Here is a 23,388-nt window from a genome sequence, read left to right as displayed (position 1 = left end):
TATATATATATATATATATATATATATATAATTTTGTTTTATACCAACAGGGCTGGGCACATTGTTTATTCAACAAATATCTCTTGAACATCTAGTATGTTGAGAAAAATTGAGACTGAAAGTGATATTTAAGCTTATCCTCATTCTAAAGATAGGGAAAATGAAGCAGAGAAAAATGTAAGTAACTTGTCAAAGTTTAAAAAGACCATAAGCTAGATTAAAAACCAGGTCTGTCACAGTCCATGTTCTTAACAAACTGATTTTACTGATACATGCATGTATATGCACATGTATATGTGTATATGTTTATGTATAAATTTTTAAAAACAAAAATAGAGTTTTACTGTGGTAGTAAGAGTATGAGAAAACAGGCATCTCTGATATATACACATGTATATGTGTATATGTTTATGTATAAACTTTTAAAAACAAAAATAGAGTTGTACTGTGGTAGTAAGAGTATGAGAAAACAGGCATTCTCTGATCATTTTCTGTACATACATATCAGAAGCAGTTTATCTCAGTTAATAAAATAAGGTGAATATCTTTCTATGTTCTTGAATATTCTTCTATAATATAATTTCTATTGGCTGAATTTCCATGTAGGTATATACCATCATTTATGTAGCCACTTCTCTACTTTATAATATTTTCACTGAGTGGCAAAAAAAAAAAAAAAATTAAGAACAGCTATGAACAAGGCTGTGGTTAAATCTGTGCCTACCTCCTTTTTTTTTTTTCCCAAGATTTTATTTATTTATGCATGAGAGATACAGAGAGAGAGAGGCAGAGACACAGGCAGAGGGAGAAGCAGACTCCCCCCCCGCAGGGAGCATGATATGGGACTCCATCCCCAGACCAGGGATCACACCCTGAGCTGAAGGCAAATGCTCAACTGCTGAGCCACCCAGGCATCCCTATGACTACCTCCTTAATTTTTCCTTAGGATGAATTCCTAGGTGAACAATCAGTAAATGGCATCTTTGGTCAACTGCCTCACATTTGTCCTTCCCCAGCTATCTGACAATTTATACCTGCTTCTATCTCTTTTGAAGAACATTTTCCTGCAACCTCTACTGAAAAGTTGGTAACATGGAATGGTAGCAAAATATCCTTGCCTCTATTCCCACCTGGCCAACCTTGTCTATGCTTCCAGCTTTTCATAAGTTCACAAATACTCATAATTTGGAGAAAGCCTCAGTGTATCTATGATAACCTTCATACATTTCTGTAAATCTGAGTATCATAAGCAACCTAAAGAATGTAACTATATATTTCAATACTACAGAAAGATCTCTACCCTAAGTCACATGATTTCTTCCAAGTCATGGAATACTATTCATTTGAGTATATCCTGTTTGCTTAGCTTTGCCTAATTCAAAATCTACTCACAAAAAAAGCTACTAGAATGCAATAGAACTTACACCCCTTGTCAGTATCTTGTGAACTCCACCCCTGTTTAGTTGCCTCTGTATTTCTGCAAGAGATTTGTTACTACTGAACAGTTATTTTAATAATGCACTTGTACTGGTTTTCTCTTGCTGTGTAACAAAATACTACCAATTTAGTGGCTTAAAACAACTTCCACTTATCAGCCCACAACTCACAGTTCTGTGTGTCAGAAGTCCAAAAGTCCAGCACAGTCTGGTTGGGGGCTCTGTTCAGGATATCATAAGGGTAAAATCAGGGTGTCAGCCAGAATGAGTATTTATCTGGAGTCTCTACAGAAATATCTGCTTCCAAGCTTATTCTTGTTATTGACAAAATTCAATCTCTTATGGTCTCAGTACTGAGGTCCTTGCTTCCTTGCTGGATATCAGCAAGAACAACTCTCACCCCATTCCTTGCCACATGGCCCTCTCCATCTTCAAATCAATAAATAAAGAACTTCTTCCACAGTGAATCTCCCTATTTTGAATCTCTGACTTCCCTACATCTGACCTTGGAACCCAGATTTAGAGGGTTCATGTGATTAGGTCAAACTCACTTAAATAATATCCCTTTTTAAAAATCAATTATTACATATGACATAATCTAATCATGGATGTTGAATCCACCATATTCACGGTTCTGGGCATTATTCAGGAAATGTACACCAGAGAGGTAGGAAATCAGCCAAAACACTTTTGTTAGAATTGTAAATTATTTTTATCCAAGAGCTGATTATATATTGATATTATTGATGGTTCTCAAAAATCAGCAAAGGAGGTGTGATAAAATATTATGATGAAGTCCCTAAACTGCCATATAGTGTGCCATTAATTTAGAATTCAGTTTCTATGAAAATAGTCTTTTTAAAGCAGTTATATCTTTCAGTTTACAAAATATATAGTATAATCATGTAAGGATAAAGTAAAAAAAATGGCAAAGAGACTGCAATATCAGAACAGTACTAAGATGCCCCTTACCCACAATGACTGTGCCATTATATGTCCCCAAGAACACATCATCCTTAATTTACATTTACTCTTATGGGAAACATAGACATATATTATAAAAGTTGTGAACTAAAGACTTCTCTCTACAATATAACATGATAAATGCTAATAGAGTTATGTGCAAACTCTTTACAGCAAAGTAGAATCCACTGCCAAACACAGGATAAGTAAAAAAGACAGAGTTTTCCTTCCCACATAAATAAGGTTAATTTAAATCAAATGGCCTGGGGAGTATGTGGGAAGAAAAAACGGAATCATCTCCAGACTGAAATATGTGAAGGCTCAACTACCTCTAATCCCGTATCACAAAACAACAACAGCTGGCAGCTGAGATTGACAGATGTGTTGAGATGCTTGTACCCATTAGGATAGCAGCCACTGTCAGGGCACTCTAAGCATTTTTATTTTAAATCTTAAAGGGATTTTGCAGGTAATTATAAACAAACCTTTAAAATATCCATCATGCTGTAACTGAGTACAGAAAATAAGATCTTAACCCAGAAGCAAATATTTATTTAAAAGAGAATTTGCCTCCTCTGGCTCAGGATCAGCTCTCTCATTGAATAAGAATCAGTTCTCAGCATGATCTGGCCCTGAACTGCATTTTGAAATAACACAGATAATCGCTCCTGCCACTTGCAAGTCACAAGGGACTGGAAGAGAATATTTACAATATGGAAGTCAAAATGACTCTCAAACCTTAATTATAAAATATATTTTATTACTAGAAGACATAAAGAATAAAAAAAACTACTGTGAAATTTTTGTCCCAAATGGGGCAGTAGAGTGTGATCCATCTATATTAAATTACTGTTACTTCTGATTCCACCAAATGCACTGTGCTGCCTCCTCCAGTCAAATCTTTGCAAATGATATTCTGCTGCTTTGACTGGACAACACCTCCTAATCCCTCAGCTCTCAATTTAGTCATCAACTTTTCCAGAAGTCCTCCTTAGTCATATCTACTCCTAATAGGTGAGGAACCTCTCCTATGTGCACCATATAGGTGGCATTGCATACAGCACATGCTGCCCTGTAACTGAATCTTTAGTGTTTTTTTTTCTATGAATGTGAGCTCCAAGAAGACAGAAACTATACTTTCTTCAGTAGCCTATGTATCCCCCAGTGTCTGCAGAGCATCCCTACCATTACGGATGCTGAATATATTTTGTTGGATGACTGGATGGTACAAACAAAGGGAAGGCAAACCAGCCAGAATAGGGCAATGGTGCCCAAGGCCTCAGATGTCACAGGAGAATGAAGAGAAGAAGGAAAAGTGTCATCAGAGCCCAGGCCTCGTCACTAATTAGCTCTATAACCCTAAATAAGTCACTATATCTCTCAGGACCTCTGAGTCCTAAGTGGAAAAATGAAAAGACTACACCAGAAGGGCCCATCAAGTCTCTTCCAGGTTTTCTGTTCTCTCATATCTTTCTGTCTTCAGGATTGTCCATGCTTCATCAGCATCCCTATTTATACATATCTTTTAAAGTCTAATAATGTTGGGTTGTAGTCAATAAAGCCACCGAGTAGGGACACCTGGGTGGCTCAATCAGTTAGGCATCTGACTCTTGATTTTGGTTCAGGTCATGATCTTAAGTCCCACGTTGGGCTCCATGCTCAGCAGGAGTCTGCTTGAGATTCTCTCTGCCCTGCTCCTTTTGCCTTGCTCCCTGCTCACACTATCTCTAAGATAGATAAATTACATAGAGAGATAGAGAGAGAGAGAGAGAGAGAGAGAGAGAGAGAGAGAGAGAGAGAGAGAAAGAGATGATAGATAGATAGATAGCCAGCCAGCCAGCCAGGGGGTTAGAAAAATGCAGCTAATTGAGGACAGTGACTGCAGTTGCTGAATGAATGCATGGATGAATTAGCAGGCTTCCCTAAATCTCTTTAGTTGTTCCATGAGAAGGTGAACTTTTTGGTTCTTTGATAAAAAAATATCACTTCATCAATGTCATCTCTAAGAGAAGGGCCTTCAAATTCCTTAGCAATACACATGAAAAGGGAGACTGGTGAAATTACTGCTTCATAAAGAAACATTTGTTTACCAAAGAGGCTAGCCACATCTCTACTCATGAGACACAAACTGACCTTCAAAATATCACTTTATTGGAACAAAATGGACTTCTTGCCAATGGGATCAATTGGTTAAAATCACCAAGCTGGTTTTTGCCTAAATCACTGCCAATGTTGGGCAAATAATTCCAGCCAAAAACAGGAGGCACACATCCCTGGTGCATATTTGTCCTGTGGAATTTAATTAGTCCTTGAAACTTTGGCATCAACTTCAAGCCATGATAAAGATTCATTAAATGACACTAGAACAAAGGTGTTCTGCTTAGACCCAGCAACATGCAAACATCGATAGCCATACAAACATAGAATATGTGTAGAGACTTTGTTATATAATGTAGTAAGTTAGGATAGGACTTTCTTACATTTTCTAGACTGAAAAAGGCACTATTCAAAAAAAAAAAAAACCTGGTAAATCACAAACACTAATCTAGACAATACATTTTAGTTACAAATATTTAAGCAACATATTAGTTAAAGCTACATTCAGTCCACACTGAATAATATTTTCACATCCCAAATGACTAAAATATATTAAAAATATATTAAATGTGAATACAGAAATCAGATTTTCAGCCCCAAAGGCTACTAAAACAAATCACAGTTTTGTTTTGTTTTTTTCAAAAAAAAAAAAAATAGCCTTAAAGGTCACTTTTCCAAATGACTAGAATGCTGGCATTTAGCCAAAGAAATTTAAACAGGGTGATACCTGCTGGGTGACCCATCACTGCTCTGTTCAAATAAGGTGTTTATTTCTATTATATACTCCCCATACTATAGCTGACTGCCACTTCTCTTCAAATTAGTTGATATGATCAGTGTGGTCAAAACAGTTTTAATTCTAATAATTTTAATAGTTCAAGAGTGCTATATACACTCTTTATAAAGTATGGATTCTTGTACATCAAAAATATAAAAAAGAAAGTAATAGTAATAGTTAAAAATCATATACACTCATATGCACACACATAAGATTTTCACCTCTGGAAACTTCTTATAATGATGGCAGATAAAAAGTGTAGTTAAAAATGTTAATCATGTTAGTTGAGATAATATTCAGAGATATTGGAGATAAAAATGTTACACAAAGTAAAAATAATTTTAAGGAATACTATCTTGAGAGCTGAGATGAGTTGGACAGTCCACACATGGGGGAAAAAAGGACTCCTGTACCAGAGTTTGGACTCAATAATTATTTTCTTTGGCAAGAGATGTCTCTTATGCATTGCAGCATGTTTAGCAGCACCCCTGGACTCTACCCACCAGATGCTTATAACAGTTCCCCCCTCTATGACAACCAAAACTATCCCCAGACACTGCCAAATGTTCCTGGGGGTGGGAAGGTTATAAAGTGCCTCCCAGTTGAGAGGCCTGCCTTAGATCCACAACCACTCTAGTTGCAGCTCCAACCCTTAGATGTCAGCTAAGTTCCTGGCTTTAGATGCAGGGTGAGCCCACCTACACCAAGGACAGACCTTAGGTGGGCAGCTCACTGCAAAAAGGAGCAGCCTCCCAGACTACTTCCTTTTGGGAGCACATGAGGAGTCCCCCAAATCATGTATTCATCTGTGACTCATTCAGGAAAGACTGGCTTCCTGGATTTACAAAAATCAAGTGAAACTACTATGATAGCAAAAATGATGCAATCCTTTGAAAGAGAAGCAGCAAAACAATCCAATGGCTTAGAATGGTACATGAAGAACCTCATGGGGGAAAAACAAACAGAAATTGAAGGTCATCACAATCTTTTTTCTAGATATAGCTTAATAGCTTAAATATATATTAACATACATTTTTAAATTCTAGAACTGATGTCATATTTTTTTTAATTTAATTGGTTTCCTATTTTTCATCATATTATTTGGTAACTCCATCTCTGTTGGTTTGGTATTAAATATAGGCATCCTTGTATGTTAACCTCAGGTAAATTGCTCAAATTATAGCTTAGCTAATCTCTAAAAGTTAATGATCCCACTTGCCTCATGAGTGAGATAGGATCAAAAAATAGAAAAACACCAGAATACTGCGGCGATTAAGAATAGCTCTATCACTTCCCTGCCATGTGACTTTGGGCCAATTACTCTTCTTTCCTTTTTTTAAGGTTTTTAAATTTTATTTATTCATGAGAGACATGCAGAGAGAGGCAGAGACATAGGCAGAGGGAGAAGCAGGATCCATGCAGGAAGTCTGATGTGGGACTTGATCCCAGGACCCCAGGATCACACGCTGATCCACCTAGGTGTCCTTGAGCAAGTTACTCTTTAAACCGGTCTCTCATTTTAAAAATAGGGATTATGATAGTACCTATGTGCCATTAGGTTTGTTGTAAGGACTCATAACCTAAAGAGGCAAAACCCTTAGCACAGTGTCTGGTGTGTAGTGAGGGCATAATTATCAGTAAATAATCCGTTTGTTATAAAAAGTTATAATTTGCATAGTCATAATTAAAAATTATCAATAATTTCACTTTATCACTTTCACCACTAACAATCCAGTAAGTCAGAAGTGAGAACTGGAGGAGGAAGCTTTATTCTCCTTGCAGAATAAGACAATATTCTTGATAAATGCCACATTTTCTTTTTATTAAAAAGGAAAAGGGGGATCCCTGGGTGGCACAGCGGTTTGGCGCCTGCCTTTGGCCCGGGGAGCGATCCTGGAGCCTCGGGATCGAGTCCCCGGTCCGGCTCCCGGTGCATGGAGCCTGTTTCTCCCTCTGCCTGTGTCTCTGTCTCTCCTTCTCTCTCTCTGTGTGACTATCATAAATAAATAAAAAATTAAAAAAGAAAAGGAAAAGGAAGCAAAAATAGCTAAGTTCCCTTATTCAAGCTCTAATCCCTTTTTACCTTATCAGGATAACGGAACCAAGGTTTCAGATGTTAGATGTGGGTAGGACAACAGTCATTTCCCCATCCTGCTTTATTATCCCTGGGATAGTTCCATCTTGCAGCCTATATAGAACATACTGTCCTGGGAACAATGAGTGAGTCTGACACTTCACTGGGGCAAAAGACTCCTCTCACGTGAACTTAACAATATTCATGGGCCAGGAGTAGATCTCAAAATGATTTCTCTTCTCCCAAGTCCTCATTCATTCAGAATTTGCTGATATAATTTATTCATCCAGTGTGTATTGATTGAGGACCGTCACCTGCCAAGAATTCAGCAAGGAGCTAGAGGTATCTTGATGACCACAGTTGGGGCACTCATGGAGATTAGCCATGGGAAGGAAGCCAACATTCACCAAAGGGATGCAGAATTTCAAACTGAGCCAAGAAATGATTCTTTAAAAGGGTAAAACCTCTCCCAGCTTGCACTGTCAGCAAAGACTTCCCTGAGTAAGTGACACAAAAACTGAGTGGAAATCTCAGGTGTAAAGCTTGGAACCACAATTCCCAGATTTCTTTTAGGGCAGGTCTGGTTAGATCTTGCCAATAAGAAGCACCTGTGTGAAATTTGGAGCTCTCTCAGGACTTTAAATCTTAACCAACAATGTAATATAAGAGCAGAGGGAGGAAGGTGAGAGGGCCGCCATCAGCAGAGAAGACGCCTGACCAGACACTCCTAGTTAAGAGATCATGGCACTCTCTCCTTTCTCTTGGTCTCCTATAACTGTCCTGGTTCTTTATCATTCCTAATCTGGTTCTACAGGCCAAATACTAGGGCTCTGGATATCTTTGCCATAAATTCCCTTTTGCTCAAGGTAGTCAGAATTAGCTTCTGCTCTTTGCACTCATCAAGCAATTTGCTTCTGGTAATACATCATGTTGCTCTCTATTAAGCATGTCTATCTCCCCAACCAGACTGTCAGCTTCCTGAGGGCTGTAGAATGTCCTGTTTCCCTTTGAGCCTCTACTATCTAGAGTAGTGACTCACTGACATATAGGAAAACTTAGTAAATGGAAAAAGAATACAATTTTCCATATATTTAAAAAATAGAAGTTTTGACAATAATAAATATAAAAGTGCAACTGGATATTTAAACACCAAGAACGGGGGGATCCCTGGGTGGCGCAGCGGTTTGGCGCCTGCCTTTGGCCCAGGGCGCGATCTTGGAGATCCGGGATCGAATCCCATGTCGGGCTCTCAGTGCATGGAGCCTGCTTCTCCCTCTGCCTATGTCTCTGCCTCTCTCTCTCTCTCTCTGTGACTATCATAAATAAAAAAAAATAAAAAAATAAAAAAATAAAAAAAAAAAATAAACACCAAGAACGGGCTCAGTTCAGTCAGAAAGTCCTCTGTACATCAACTTCATAATAACATGGAAATCTCTACGTTCTATAATCATCTTCTCAGATACTATTTTTTTATAAACTTCATGAAGAAACTCAGTATGCTAATAACAATACTCCTGTAGCATCCTTACCTCTGAGCTTATCTTCATTCAGAATTTTCACTGCCATACTTCCAAATTGGTAGAATAAAGCTGTGGAAGTGGGCAGGTACATAGATGCCACCCCCAGAAGCCAATTCTACTCACCTCTCCCTGCCCTTTCCAATGCACAATCCATGAAGCTAGTGAACTTGGATTCCAGAGAAATCAACATCTGTTTTTCTACCCCTAATAAGTAAAGTACCTCTGTTCTATAATGTGGGACTGAGACCTAGAATGAAAATAGAGATAGAATTTTTGTCCAACTTACTGGTTTTTTAAAAATTTCTTGGGTACTAAGTTTATGTTGCATGAGCTACATAACAGTCTGAATTTAATCTGGTTCAAATAATGCTACCATGTTCTATAATCCTGGGCATTATACACTTTCCAAATGTACAATGTCATCAAGGTTTTATGACATTTCCTACCAAAACCCAATAGTCAGGTAACACTTCATCAGGTGAAGTCTGAATTCAAGTATGAGAACAGAATGCAAAGGCTGCAACTTGAAAACTGTACTGGTCTTCTGAATTCAGCATCAATTTAACTTAACAATTTTCATACATATACATTTTTGTCCCTACTAAAATAATTCCATATCTGGGAATTATGGAGTAGAGCCAAAAATATGGCCATAGAACCAAAAATCCATGCTAAATGACTGCTGTTTTCCTACAAAAGCTTGCTCAGAGATATTGTGTCACCTGGGGTTCTCTGTTTATTCAACTTAACTTCCTTTCTCAAATAACAAAATGCTTAGAGCATTGTGTCCATGCCTGATGCCTAGACATGTGACCTATTCACGTGGCTTATGGAGGACACAAGATTTCTGAGACCCAGAGCTCTGAAGGCAAGGCTGACAGATACGAAGTGCAAGCCCAGCTTCGCCAGGTTAAACGTGGCTATGAAGGAGCATACCCATTTCTATTGGCATCAGAACACAGTGCTGGTTGCCAAAGAGTCTATAAGAAAGAAATATTAAGTAATATTACATGTCTGACATTGACATAAGTTTATTATTTCTTCCATACCAACACACCCTAATCCAAAACTTACGCTGTTCCAATCCAGGCCTGCCTGCCCTAAAACAGCCAATTATGCTGGATGTGGTCAAAACTCAAAAGAGTCTCCAGTCCCAAAGACAATGTTTCATTGGCCCATTACCTTCTGTAGTGTTTCCACATTTTGAGTAGGTTTCTGAATTGTGTGCATTACTTCTTTGAGGATTATCTCTCCTTCACATTGCAGTTATAATAGAATTTCTGTCCCTTTCACTATGCATTACTTCTTTGAGGATTATCTCTCCTTCACATTGCAGTTATAATAGAATTTCTGTCCCTTTCACTATGTTGCCAGTGGTATCATTTCCTCCTCAAATGGATTGGTAAAAACTCAGTGAAAGAAACTTGAAGCTGAATAACCTCTCTAAATACACATGAAATATTTCCTAATCCATTATTTACCTGGTTTAAGTAAGTGGGGTTATAATCAAGTTGCCCAAAGGAGCCATAATATACAATTGGCTTTGTTTTAGAATTTCTAAACTAGTTCCCAAATCTTTGAATCTCACTTTTGGGGCAAAGTATAAAATTTTGCAAAATGTGCACATCAGCAAATGTCATTTGTCACTTATGCACTGAAAGTACCTTCCCAAAATCTTTATCGAGAACATCAATGCCATTTATTCCTTAAGAATAAGAGCACTTAGTTCAACTCCTTGTAAAACTAGCAATTGTAATGTTCTTCACTGATTGACACCTGGTGTCATCTTCATACAACTTGAGGTCCAAAGGAAAATGAGGCTTATTCTCTTAAATTGCAATAACCATTTTATTCTATTTTCCCAAAGACAAAAAAAAAAAATTCTTTCTAGATCGCATGATCTTGGGCAAGCCGACCATATGCTTCAGTGTCCTCTAGCTTCCTGGGATTAATAACTATACCTGCCTCACAAGATTATGGTCAAAAATAAACAAACAGTGCATGTAACTAGTATAGCAAAGTATCTAGCATACAGTGTTCAACATAAGTTCAATAAATATCAGCTTTCATCATTATAGACTGCTGGGGATTTTAAATGATAAGTTTTCTTTTGAATCCTTAGTACCTGCTCCAAAAACTGCCACTCTGTCTCCTGTTGGTCCCATCTGCCCTTGAAAGCCTCACTGATTCAAGAGTTCTCAGTCATATCATCTGCGCTCTCTTCTAAACACCTTATCAATTAGCTGGAGCTACAAGAGGAGATCACCAGGGCCTTGTCTGTAAAAGGCCCTGTTTGTTTCTCGACAGAAACAAATTAATAATATGATCCATCTGATCACTTCCACAGGGGTTGGAGGTGGCTTCATAGGCATGTGACTTGTGTAGCTGCTCAGGGTGCCATCCTCAGAAGGGCCCTGGGCTTGGTTTTATCTTCATTTGAAAATTCTCAATAAAGTTTGAATAATTGGGCAGCCCCGGTGGCACAGCAGTTTAGCGCTGCCTGCAGCCCAGGGTGTGATCCTGGGGACCCAGGATCGAGTCCCACATCAGGCTCCCTGCATGGAGCCTGCTTCTCCCTCTGCCTGTGTCTCTCCCTCTCTCTCTATCGCTCATGAATAAATAAATTAATTTTAAAAAATAAAAGTTTGAATAATCCTCATTTTGCACAAATTATGTAGGTGGTTGCAACTAGAGTTTTGATCAGAGTGATATAATTGTTCCATGTTTTAAAAGGACTACTCCAGCTTTTGTGTTAAGAACAGCCTATAGGGAAGGTAAGGATGTAAACAGGAAAAACAGCTAGGGCGCTGTTGCTTTAAAAAAGGTGGAAGATGATAGTGGTAAATGATACCAGGACAAGGGGGCAATTAGGATCCATCTGTCTGTAGCCACAGCAGAGGTGCCCAGCAAAATGCCTGTCTGCAGCAGTGCCCCAGCCAGCTGGCTCCTCCTGCCCACCACCATTTCCTGCCCAGTTTCCATGCTGGCTGCCTATTAATCTGACAGCCCTATGTTTTTCTGATATATTTTCCTATCCTAAAAGAACAGATAGTTGGTTTCTCTTCTTGCCTACTTGTTTGTAGGGGAGAGAAGAGGATCCTATGGTCCCAAAACTGTACACAGTAGCAAATGGGAATTTTAAAAAAATCAAGGTGCATTCCCCAAATCTGGACTCCTTACAATGGAGAAAATTAGTTGCTGAAGGAAAAAAGGTGGGACACCTGGGTGGCTCAGCGGTTAAGCACCTGCCTTCGACTCAGAGCGTGATCCTAGAGTACCGGGATTGAGTCCCACATCGGGCTCCCTGCATGGAGCCTGCTTCCCCCCCTGCCTGTGTCTCTGCTTCTTTCTCTCTGTGTGTCTCTCATGAATAAATAAATTAAAATCTTACAAAAAAAAAAAAAAGAAAAAAGGAAAGAAGGGCCCTAGCTTAATCAAGCATCTTCTGTGTTAGGTAACTATAGTTGGAACTTATTACATATTCTCTCACTGATTCAATTAAGCAATAGGTGTAAACATTACTCCTCCCACACCAAAAAATAAAAAATAAAAAAACCTGTAGCAAGGTAATATCTACTAAAATTTACATAAATAAAAAATACATTTAAAATACCTTTAAGACCTCCAGAATACATTGCTCAACACTCAGTAAGAAAAAAGAAAAAATGAACTAACTTTTCAGACTTGTTATTATTTTAGGTATATATCTAAATTTAGATATGTATCTAAATGTATAATTTAGATATATATATCAATTTTAGATGTAAATATGAATTTGTACAATTATTTCTATATTTAAGCTAGAAAATATAAAAAGTACCATCACTATTTAGTTTTCAGTTAATCAAATAGAAAATTCATCAGGCCATGCTACAAGTGGCATGATACAACCAACAATAAGTAAAAAGTATATACTTCCTGATCTAAAACTCTTAAAAAATAGTTTTTCCTCTTTCATGTGCTCAAAAATTTCTCTGAAATGACAATACATAGATGATACCAATTCTCAACCTAAAGGGCTTATGTCGGCTACTCACCTTCTTCTGAAGAACATTGATTTTTCTTTCCTTCACTTCTAACATATCCTTCATGTCTCGAATCTCTCCGGCCAGTGTCCCCTTCTCTTCCGTGAGGTCCTGCAGCTGCTTTGTTTTTTTATTGAGAAAAGATTCTTTCTCTTCCAATCGTAACCTCAGTGCATCTACCTAAAGTCAGGAAAAAGAAAGAAGGTTGCAGTTTTACACCATGGTCATCAGTAACCATCGGTCATGCCTTGGGAGGGAGTGGGGCATCAGTGTGCCTTCTCAGCACAGCACGGTCAAACCATTGCTCACAAGCACCTCAGTGCCCTGTGTTTAACAGCCTGTATCTACCTTAAAGTCCTGTTATATGTGTGTATCTGAACAGTGATGCTTTTTTAAATATAAATTTTATATGAAATATAATATATTATGAAATAGTAGTATGTGTCCCTGTTGTGAACCCCACCCTTCCAGCTTTTGGGGTGGTGGAAGAATTTAATCCTCATTCTCCATACCAGAAATATGATAGATAGTAGTAGCCACATCAACAATCAAGAATTAGTGATGGAAGCATGTTACTTAGAGATATCAAAATAATCAGACAAAAAGAGTTAAAACAGATTGTCTTGGGGAATAAGAAATAGGATAGGTAAGTAGGGGTCTACTGCATCTCATCACAAATCTTGTTGAGTATGTTTTATATTATACTACTAATTTTAGCAAGTAAAATTTGGGTGGCAGGGGGCAGGGGGACAAAAATTTAAGAAAAAAAAAGAGGAAGGAATAGCACAATAAGCCAAAATAAATAGATGTGTAAATACTATCAGCACACAGATTCAAAAGGCAAGTTGGAACACGGGAAAGGACACTTTGATTTTAGGCTGGATTCTGCTTCTATCTAGCTATGAGCATCAGGGAAAATAACTCCCCCATCAGCCTTCAGGTCTCAATTTTCCCATCCATAAAACTGAGGTTGGAACTCCCTAATTACTGACATGTTTATGATTTTAAAGGCAAAAATCAATCTTAGATCGACTATATTAGGAAAGGGTGATAAAATTAGAGATGACAAAGTTATCAGAGTAGAAACTCCTTTTCTTACCCCTGTGCAAGGGGGTTTGTGTTTCTAAAGGGCAAGGAGGATGGGAGGTTGATGAGCAGAGAGTTTCTCCAGTTTCTGTCCCAGAGAGGAGGAATAAGCAGTGAGTTCCCGGGAAAGGAAAGGGTGAAAAAGTAATTGAAGCCCAGTTGGCAGAAGGACCCTGACTACATTATGAGACAAGATGGACATTCTGTGACTACACAGGGTGAAAACAGCAGATTGCTTAAACATCTGATAGCTGTGCCTCTTCTTACATAAGGGCCACAGAAATCTAGGGAATGAGAAGTGAAGGGGATACTCAGGTCCTGGGAATCTTCCTTTGACTAAATGAAAATTCAAGCCAGTTGCACTAAAGCTTAAGCATCCCAGATTCTCAAATGGCCTATCTTTATTTAAAGTCATCTCCATCTACCAACCTAGAATGACATCAATACTTCTCTTTGGGTTTTTATCCTATCTGGAAAAAAATAAAAGGTGATTTTTAGTTTATACATTAAGGGTGGAATTTGGTGGGTTCCTTGGAAATTGGTAGGACATGTTGAGCACTCCAGATTATAGTAGTGGCTATAAGAGGTCACATTCAATTGTGGAGATTTCCCACAGGCTGACCAGGACTCAGTGTGAATCTGAGAACAAATTGTGGTACCATTAGCCTTGCGTTCTAGCTATAAAACATGGATGGTCTATATCTGGACTAGAGGAAATGCTCAACACCCAAAATGGTGATATAAATAAATTACACTATGAGAGATAGTAAGTGGTGCTGTAGAGAGTTTAGAAAAAGAGACTCAGTGTTGATGACTAACATGCTTAACATTTACTGTGCCTTCTCATCATGTGTGATCTTTCAGTGCCCTGCCAGACCTTCCTGAGCCTAGAAGAGACAAAGTTCTAGGTGTAAGAATATTTCTCCAGGAGTAAAACAGTGAGGATGCCCATGACCAACATACTGCTCGCAAACCTTACGTGGTAGGAAGGAGTCTGTGCCAGCTAATGTCCTCATTGGGGAGCTTAATTTCCATGTACCCAAATGCACTAATTTAGCTTCAAAGGAATTTGACTCATGACCTTCAATCACTTAAAGCTACTCTTATAGCTTTGCAGTCTCCTAGAATCAAGAAACTAGGTTTAAGGGTCTTTTTTTTTTTAACAAAACTTTGACCTGAACTGCATCCAATTCTCAACCAACATTAGCCTAGTTTGCAGTAAGCAAGTATGACATCATTTCTAAAATCAAATTTTAACTTCCAGATGGTGCAAAACCACGAGCAGGCACACAGGCCTCCTGATGCACAGAAGTTTAAATACAGGGAAGATCAGGGAAGGAAGAATACCGTCTATTAAAAATTAGAATATAGAGTTTCAAATTGGGTTCTCCTCATGAATATTCAGACTTCACTCAACAGTGTACATCATTTATAAAAGTAATCAGAAAAGCCTAAAAAGTTAGATTATATTCTAACATCAGGTAGAAACATAAAAGTTAAAATGTTTGGGAATATGAAATACCTTTCTCTGCCTCTTCACTCAACACCAAATAATTTTAAGGGCCTTGACTCTCTCTCTCTCTCTTAAACTTTGGCAGTTGACTCAATAATAAAACTTGGCAAGGCAAAGAGCACCATCATTTCCCAGAAAAACAAAAGAAAATTAGAACTGTATGATATAGGCAGTGCACAAAGACCCATAGGTTGAATTTCCAATTTTTACGTATGACTTAACCACATGGGAATGAGTCACCTAATGTTAAAACTAGGACAATCTTTTCATTTTAGGAGAATTATTCATTTCCTTCTGACCCAGTTGTATGTGTATTTGTGTGTGTGCATGTGTTTAAGTGCGTGTAACATATGAAAATTAAACCTTTTATCTGGCAGTATAAAATATCAAACATTTGTTATCACTTCAGTTCCAGGTAATAACTTGAAAGAAAGGGGCTATGGTAATAAAATTGGCAAAAATTGCCAAAATCAGAGTTAAATATTATTAATCTTTATGTCAGCACCCAGGAATTATAACCAGTTCCAATGGTGAGGTATGTTTCTAGAAGTTCTATACATAAGCCTCCCAACCTTTCTGCTGTATTTTACGTAGGCTTCAGAAACAGTTTCAATGTTGTGACAAAACACTAAGTGCTACTTGATGTGCCATAAATAATTTTTTAAAATCAAATGGTTCATTTCAATCTTAAAATGACTACAGCAACACTTGAGAAAATAAAAAAAAAAACCTTGAGAAGGAAAAAGGGGCCACTTGAAAATTTTCACAGATTAAATACTACTTACTTGACAACACTTCAGGAATTGAATAAACACTATCACAAAGAACAACTTTAAAAGAAAATGAAACTGGAACACTCATAAAACTCCCTATATAGTTTTATTTCACATTCGAAACTTCATTTGTTTGTTTTTCCTAATAGCAGACTTGGATTAAGGGTATATTTGAATTTGACTCAACATGCAATCATTCAAATGGGGAGACAGTTTCAAGTTGAAACTATGCATAATATACACAGCCTCCAAAGACACAAACACTAAAAATAACCTAAAATCTAAAACTCGCTGTGGTAATAGTCACTAGATCTCACTCACATCCAATCTCCCATCCAATCACCCTTCCCACCCCGTTGCAGGAAGATGGGGCTTTATGTGTTACTCATGAAATGTAAACAGAAACGACATATGTCACTTCCTGTCCATCTATCCCCATACTATTTCCCTCACTCAGAGATCTTGAAGGCTACATTTTCCAGATGGTAGAGCTACAGGACGGCCGAACTCCCATAAATCTGGATCCAAGTGACCATGAGAAGCAGGATCACGCCTTATCATCTTCCGCTCTAATCTTCAACCCTTGACATGGGCTGGACTTACAGTGTGATGTGTCAAAACCACTCAGAAATTATTATAATTTCCACTGATTTTGCTAGGGAGTGGGCACCTTAAAACTAGAAAGGTTTGTTGGTCTTAGAGATTGCTATAAACCTCAAAGAAAAAGGGCCATTATTACTCCCTCTATGTGTAGGACCTCAAAATCTACTTTCCCCTATCCTTTGACCCCAAATCCAAAGAAGGAGGGAAAATGATGGAAAGCCAAGGACAGAGTTAAATGGAGCAAGTAGCAGAACCCTGTGGGGTAGACACTAAGGTCAAAGACCAAGATCTTAGGAGCAGAAAGGGATCAAAAGAGGAAGAATCCCTTTAAGCTCATTGGCTTGAACTTCTATTTGTATAACAAGTGGCCCAATGGAACTACTCTGTTTTGCAAAAGTCTCTGCATTGCAAATATACATGTTCAAGGAACTCATGGTAATGTCCATGAGGTCAGGAACACAACAAGGTGTTTGAAGCAAAATGAGAATAACAATACCTCCTTCATCAAATTATTTTGAGGATTAAATTAAATAACATGTAATGCACTTAGCACAGTGCTTGGCACCTAGAAACACTCAATAAATCTTTGCTATTGTTATTATACTATTCTGCTTTCCCCAACTACTTAATCCAGTGATTTATATACTGTAGGAATGCAATAAAGGTTGCTAATCAGCAGCCTTCAGTAAAAGTGGAGACTCAGAAAGTAAGATTTTGTGCTCTAATATGTAGCAGGGTGTTATATTGTCTGTCATTTAAAATATTTCACCATACACTGTATGATATGTGTGTGTGTGTGTGTGTGTGTGTGTGTGTGTGTGTGTGTGTGTGTGTGCAGGGATTTTAGGGTGGGTGGGTGGGTGGACGGGTATATTTCCCAACTGGAAATAAATTCTCTAGGGGTAATTAGCCTATGAAAGACTTTAATTAAAAGCTGACATGGCAGAGATAGCTACCAAAGTACAGAGATATTCTTTATATTTGATGAACACCTAAAATTTGCTCAATTAACATAATTAATGTGAGGAATGATTTTTCCTTGGTTATCTGAGTGGTGTTTGAGATGTGTGAATTGGCTAGAAATGTTGCACAAGTCTCCTACTCTTCCTGGAACAAGATTTAAGATGGTTTGTCCAATGGAGATATGATGTAAGCCACATCTATAATTTTAAAGTTTCTAATAACCATATTAAAAAAGTAAAAATAAACAGGTAAAATTACTTTTAATAATATATTTAATTAGACATACTATATCCAAAACATTGTTTGACCTGTAATCAATACGAAAAATATTAATGAGGTACTTTACATTCTTTTTTCTTCAAAATCCAACATTTATTTTACCCTTTCTATGTATCTCAATTAAGACTAGCCACAATTTAGGTACTCAAGAGCCACATATGGCTCATATGTGGCTACCATATTGAACAGTGCAGGTCTATGACTCTAGTAAGCCCCAAAGTTTCAATTTTTAGATTTCAATACCCCTGAATACAGATGCTTCAGGGAGGATTCTGGCCCAAAAGCAAACAAGGTTGGCTGAGCTCTACTCAGAAACTATCATGGCACTGACCTAGCTAGTGTAAACTGTTTCTGGCCTCAAAAGGACAGATAGCTAGAACTTGAAGGAACACTCTGAGAGGTTGTGATGTACTACTTAAAGAAAGGCTCATAGGGCAGGAATCCTATAGCCTTCCTTTCTCTAACCATCAGAGGTTATTGATCTTTACCAGAGACAACCACATAACTGTCAATGATCTAAATGGCTTGATTCTTTTAGGATGGTCTTTCTGGAGTTTTGTTGAAGAGAAGAATTCAGAATAATCACTGGGTTTTTTATTCCTAAAGATTTTATTTATTTATTCATGAAAGACACAGAGACAGAGACAGAGGCAGAGACACAGGCAGAGAGAGAAGCAGGCTCCTTACAGGGAGCCTGATGCAGGACTTGATCCTGGGTCTCCAGGATCAGGCCCTGGGCTGAAGGCAGCGCTAAACCGCTGAGCCACCCAGGCTTCCCTAATCACTGTTTTTTTAAAAACTCTTTCTATACCAATCCTCAATTATAGCAAAATTTGCCTTTCAGAAAAAAATGTCCTTCAGCAGCTGCACCATTAAACGCCAGCTATATAGCTGAGGGTATGTCCATCTCTTATGCTATATTTGGTTGGGTTATACCCTTCTACTCTTGGATTTCTGCAGCTATTCTGATTTCAGATTTCTCCTCTTTGTAGATTTTTCAAAATCTACAGTAACTAAAATTATTTACTCATTCATTTAACAAATATAAAGAACTGATTTTGTACCAGGCATTGTTATAGGTTAGAGATACAACCTTTTTTTAAAAAAAAAAAAAGATTTTATTTATTTATTTATGAGAATACACAGAGAGGAGGGGGCAGGGCAGAGACACAGGCAGAGGGAGAAGCAGGCTCCATGCAGGGAGCCCGACGCGGGACTTGATCCTGGGTCTCCAGGACCACGCTCTGGGCTGTAGGCGGCGCTAAACCACTGAGCCACCTGAGCTGCCAGAGATACAACCTTTTAACAAGACCATCAGGTGTATGACTTATTGAAACACATATTAGTGAAGTTGAGGGTAAGGCAGAGCAAACAAGTATTATGTCAATATCATCAGTAAACACAATTTTTAAAATAAGTGGGAAGTAATACAAATATGAAATTCAAAGGCTTATGTAAAATACTTATAAAAAACTGGAATGACAAAGATTAATTTGTGGATATTTGTGTTTACTGACAAAAATGTATATGTATGTTTGTATGCATACTAAGTAATAAAATTCATGATTTAGCAAATATCAGCTATTGTAAATCAAACCTGGGCAGACATTTTGGTATTCAGTAAGTTAGTTTATTTAACCAATAGCTACTCTTTACTGTGCAGTCCTGGAACACAAAGTCATCTTCATTGATCTTAAATCAGTTGTGCTTTATACCTGCTACACTGTTTTCAAGATAATTTTGAATAAATCTAGGTCTTTAAAAGTAGTTTTGTAATACTAATAAGTATGAACAGATTATGTATTTTCTCTTTTAAAAAATTATTTTCTAGGTTTGTCCAGTAAAAAGGTTTAGAAAAAGTGACTACCTTTGTAGCAATGAGCACATACCCAAAATACCTAGATTGTGGTCTCTAAAAACTATATCTCACTAAAAGAAAATCAATATCACTGTAGAAATGATTAATTTTAGATATGTGACAAGAAACATACAAGGTAAATATAGAATACTTTGTTAAACCAGAAAGCAAGGAAATTATTAAAGACCAAATAGTCTTTTTTTTTTTTTTTTTTTTTGGCCACACATGGAACAACTGGATGCTGTTGTATGAACAGATATTAGGAAGAAGGAATGGATTCTGGACAAGTAGGGAGCTATAGCAATCAACCAGAGAGACAGTGGCTACCACAATAGGGATGGAGGTGATATAGAAGAAGACCATGGCTGTGCTTGAGACATATTTTGAGATACAATCACGAGGCAGTTGGCAGAACTGAGGGTTTGTACGTATAGGGATGAAAAGAAGGAAGGAAACAAAAATAATTCCTGGCTGGAGCAACTCTTTAGATAATGCAATTATTGCCTGTACTTGGAAAGACGAGAGAATCAGATGTGGGGGTAGGAAATCAAGAGTCTGAGACTAGGTTATACATATTTTGAGATGCAAGGAAATATCAGATGGTAAAAGGCTATATAACTTGGAAGACCCTGAGACAATAGAACCTGAACTACAGTATAACCTATGTGTGAATAAGCAGTCTTGTACACATATCTACATTCCTTCAGAAGACTAATTAGGACATCTACTGCACATTTACAGATTAACTCCCACTTAGATATAGTATAGCTGTTTGAGACCAAATTAATAAGCATTTATAAAAAGACGACATCAATACAGTTAGAAACCAAGAGAAGGGCAGCCTGGGTGGCTCAGTGGTTTAGTGCCACCTTCGGCCCAGGGTATGTGGTCCTGGAGACCTAGGATGGAGTCCTATGTCAGGCTCCCTGAATGGAATGGAGCCTGCTTCTCCCTCTGCCCGTGTCTGTGTCTCTCTGTCTCTCTCATGAATAAATAAATAAAATCTTAAAAGAAAAGAAAAAGAAAGAAAAGAAACCAAGAAAAATCTCTCTCCCAAAAAGATTCCTGGTCTTTTATCTTTATTTATACGGTTTCTCTTCACACAGTCATGAGTAGCAACAGATTTGGTCATTTCTATTATGCCCTTAAATTCTTCAAGGAGACTAGTTAATGTCAATGACGTATTTACTGTCCTGTTGATCACTACAGTCAGTAAATCGATACTGACTGGGAAAAAACAGGCTATATGATTCTACTTCTGTGTGCTGGGTTTCCTTTAGCAGCCAAAAACTTATACATTTGACCAAGGAAGAAACCTATATTATATTTTAAGATATTTAGATAGCACAAAAAGAAATAATAATGGCTATATTATAAAGTGCTTCATAATTTACAATATACCTTTCTCTTAAATTATAAGTCTGTTCCCTTATACAATTTTAACTCAGAAAATAAAATTCAGGGATATTTAGTATTGTATAACCACATACTGTGCTTATAAAAGTTAAGTTACAATCACCAGCTTGTTAATAACACAGTTGAGATTTTCAGGTTGTAAAGATGCATTTTGTCTTACCTACCTGTCAAAAAATTATATCCAAGACCCACATGCCACCTACTTGAAGAAAACAATGCTTGGTTAAGAGTACTTCATATCACCCACATGGAGGAATTCGTATCATATGCGGGTTAATAATCCAGCCAACTTTATAAAGCCTGTTTTCATACTTAAGTTTTTGGCTACTTCTTACACTAAAATTAGGTGGTTTTAAGTGACTAGTCCAAAGTTCAAAATTTAATGTTCAGTTCAGTTCCAGCAAATTTCTGAAAACACATGGGAATTGTAACTCATGTGTTAATACTTAAAGTTTTTGTTAATAAAACTTCCAACACTAACCTTACCTCATTGAACTTACCTCACTGGTTTTTATGCTCACTATAAAACTATAGCTGTCATAATATTTTTGAATTACTACAAAAGGAAGTAAGCCATTCCAAAATCAATGTTATTTTGCAACATGATGATAGTTATAAATTCAAAATACTTAAAACCAATTTGCAAAGCTATCAATCTTAGTACCTCCTAACATTTAAATATCCCATCATCAAAACATTTACTATTATCGAAAAACAAGTTTAAGAAAACACCATGTATCACTCATATTGTACCTTCCCATCAAGTAAGCACATTATATTTAAACATGAAGATGCATTTTAACATAAAATTTTAAAATACTAGTTCTATTTACATATGCAATGAGCTTTCTAAACTATCGCTGAAGCCCAAAGAACTTAAATCACTGATAATTTAGTATCAAGATTAAGTATTAATTTTGTGATCTCAAGGTCAGTGCTTTTCAACAAATCCAAGTAAGTAATCTCCATCTAGGTATGCTTGACATGTTTGTCAATGACTTACAAATTAGGAACTAGAGTCATTTTATTTAAAAGAGAATTAAACCCATATTTTAAAGTCATGTCTCTCAAATCAAGACCCAGACTCCAGGAGGATGGACACTTGTGTTCAAGAACCCATGAGTCTGCTATAAGAATTGTTTCAGAATTGTTTTACAGTATTTTTTCTTTTTGATGATTATCTCAAAAGTTAGGATGAATTATTCTGAGTCATGTAAATTGTTATCCTTATAACCAAGAACTGTTAAGAGATTTCAATATCTGCTTTTGAGTTTGCAGTTAAGATTCCTTTGGAGTGAAATGGAGAAAGAACAGAATGACCTCTTATTTCTCTGATATGTTCTCTTCAAATCTTTGCCATTGGACATAATGGTGGCCATGCAAACAAGGGATTCCTCAGAACTATAGATACAGAAATCAGTGAGGAAAGCAGGGTATCATAGAGAACACCACTAGCAGACCTCCTGAACTAGCACCAGAGCCATTGCGGTTAGCCATCAAATTTTAAGGCATGGCATACATATGAAGTGTTTGAGTGTGTTGAAATGAGGACACGGCTCTGGATTACTCTCAGAAAGCCCTGCTCAGAGTCAACTAAATATTTTCAAGATGTCCTCTGTGCCTCATAGTGTGTTTGTTAGGTGATGCACCAGAATGCCTAATACATTCCTCAGGACCACCTGTGAGGGAGGTATTGTTTATAAGTAAAAACACCAAGCTCTGAGAGCTTATAGAGCTAACTCAGTAGACTGCATTAAAGCCCCATCTTCTGGTTTAAGATCCACTACACCAGTCTGCTTCCAGGTTCTTTTATGGTTCTGTTGGCACCCGGAGGGGAGGCCCTTGGGGGAAGACACTTGCTTCTCAGAAACTCAGCTACCACCTTTATAAACCAACATAATTTTGCTCAATGGCCTCTAAAATCACCACCTACCCCAAACATTTATGATGTCTGAAAATGAGTACTCCACATACTAAAACATATTTTAAAACTTCAGTAATTAA

General features: G+C 37.4%; 1 protein-coding gene across 1 annotated transcript in view; it reads right to left on the bottom strand.

The window, feature by feature from the left end:
- ERC2 (ELKS/RAB6-interacting/CAST family member 2) overlaps window positions 1-23,388 on the bottom strand; it is a 946,536-nt gene that overhangs the window by 521,526 nt on the left and 401,622 nt on the right. The window contains exon 8 of the mRNA XM_038566126.1: window positions 12,906-13,073. Within this exon, the coding sequence (XP_038422054.1) occupies window positions 12,906-13,073 (168 nt within the window). The remainder of the gene's footprint in view (window positions 1-12,905; window positions 13,074-23,388) is intronic.

This window comes from Canis lupus, chromosome 20 (genome assembly GCF_011100685.1).
Source record: "Canis lupus familiaris isolate Mischka breed German Shepherd chromosome 20, alternate assembly UU_Cfam_GSD_1.0, whole genome shotgun sequence".
Taxonomy (NCBI): Eukaryota; Metazoa; Chordata; class Mammalia; order Carnivora; family Canidae; genus Canis; species Canis lupus.
Note: the sequence above shows the minus strand (reverse complement) of the source record. Positions and strands in the feature narration are given on the sequence as shown.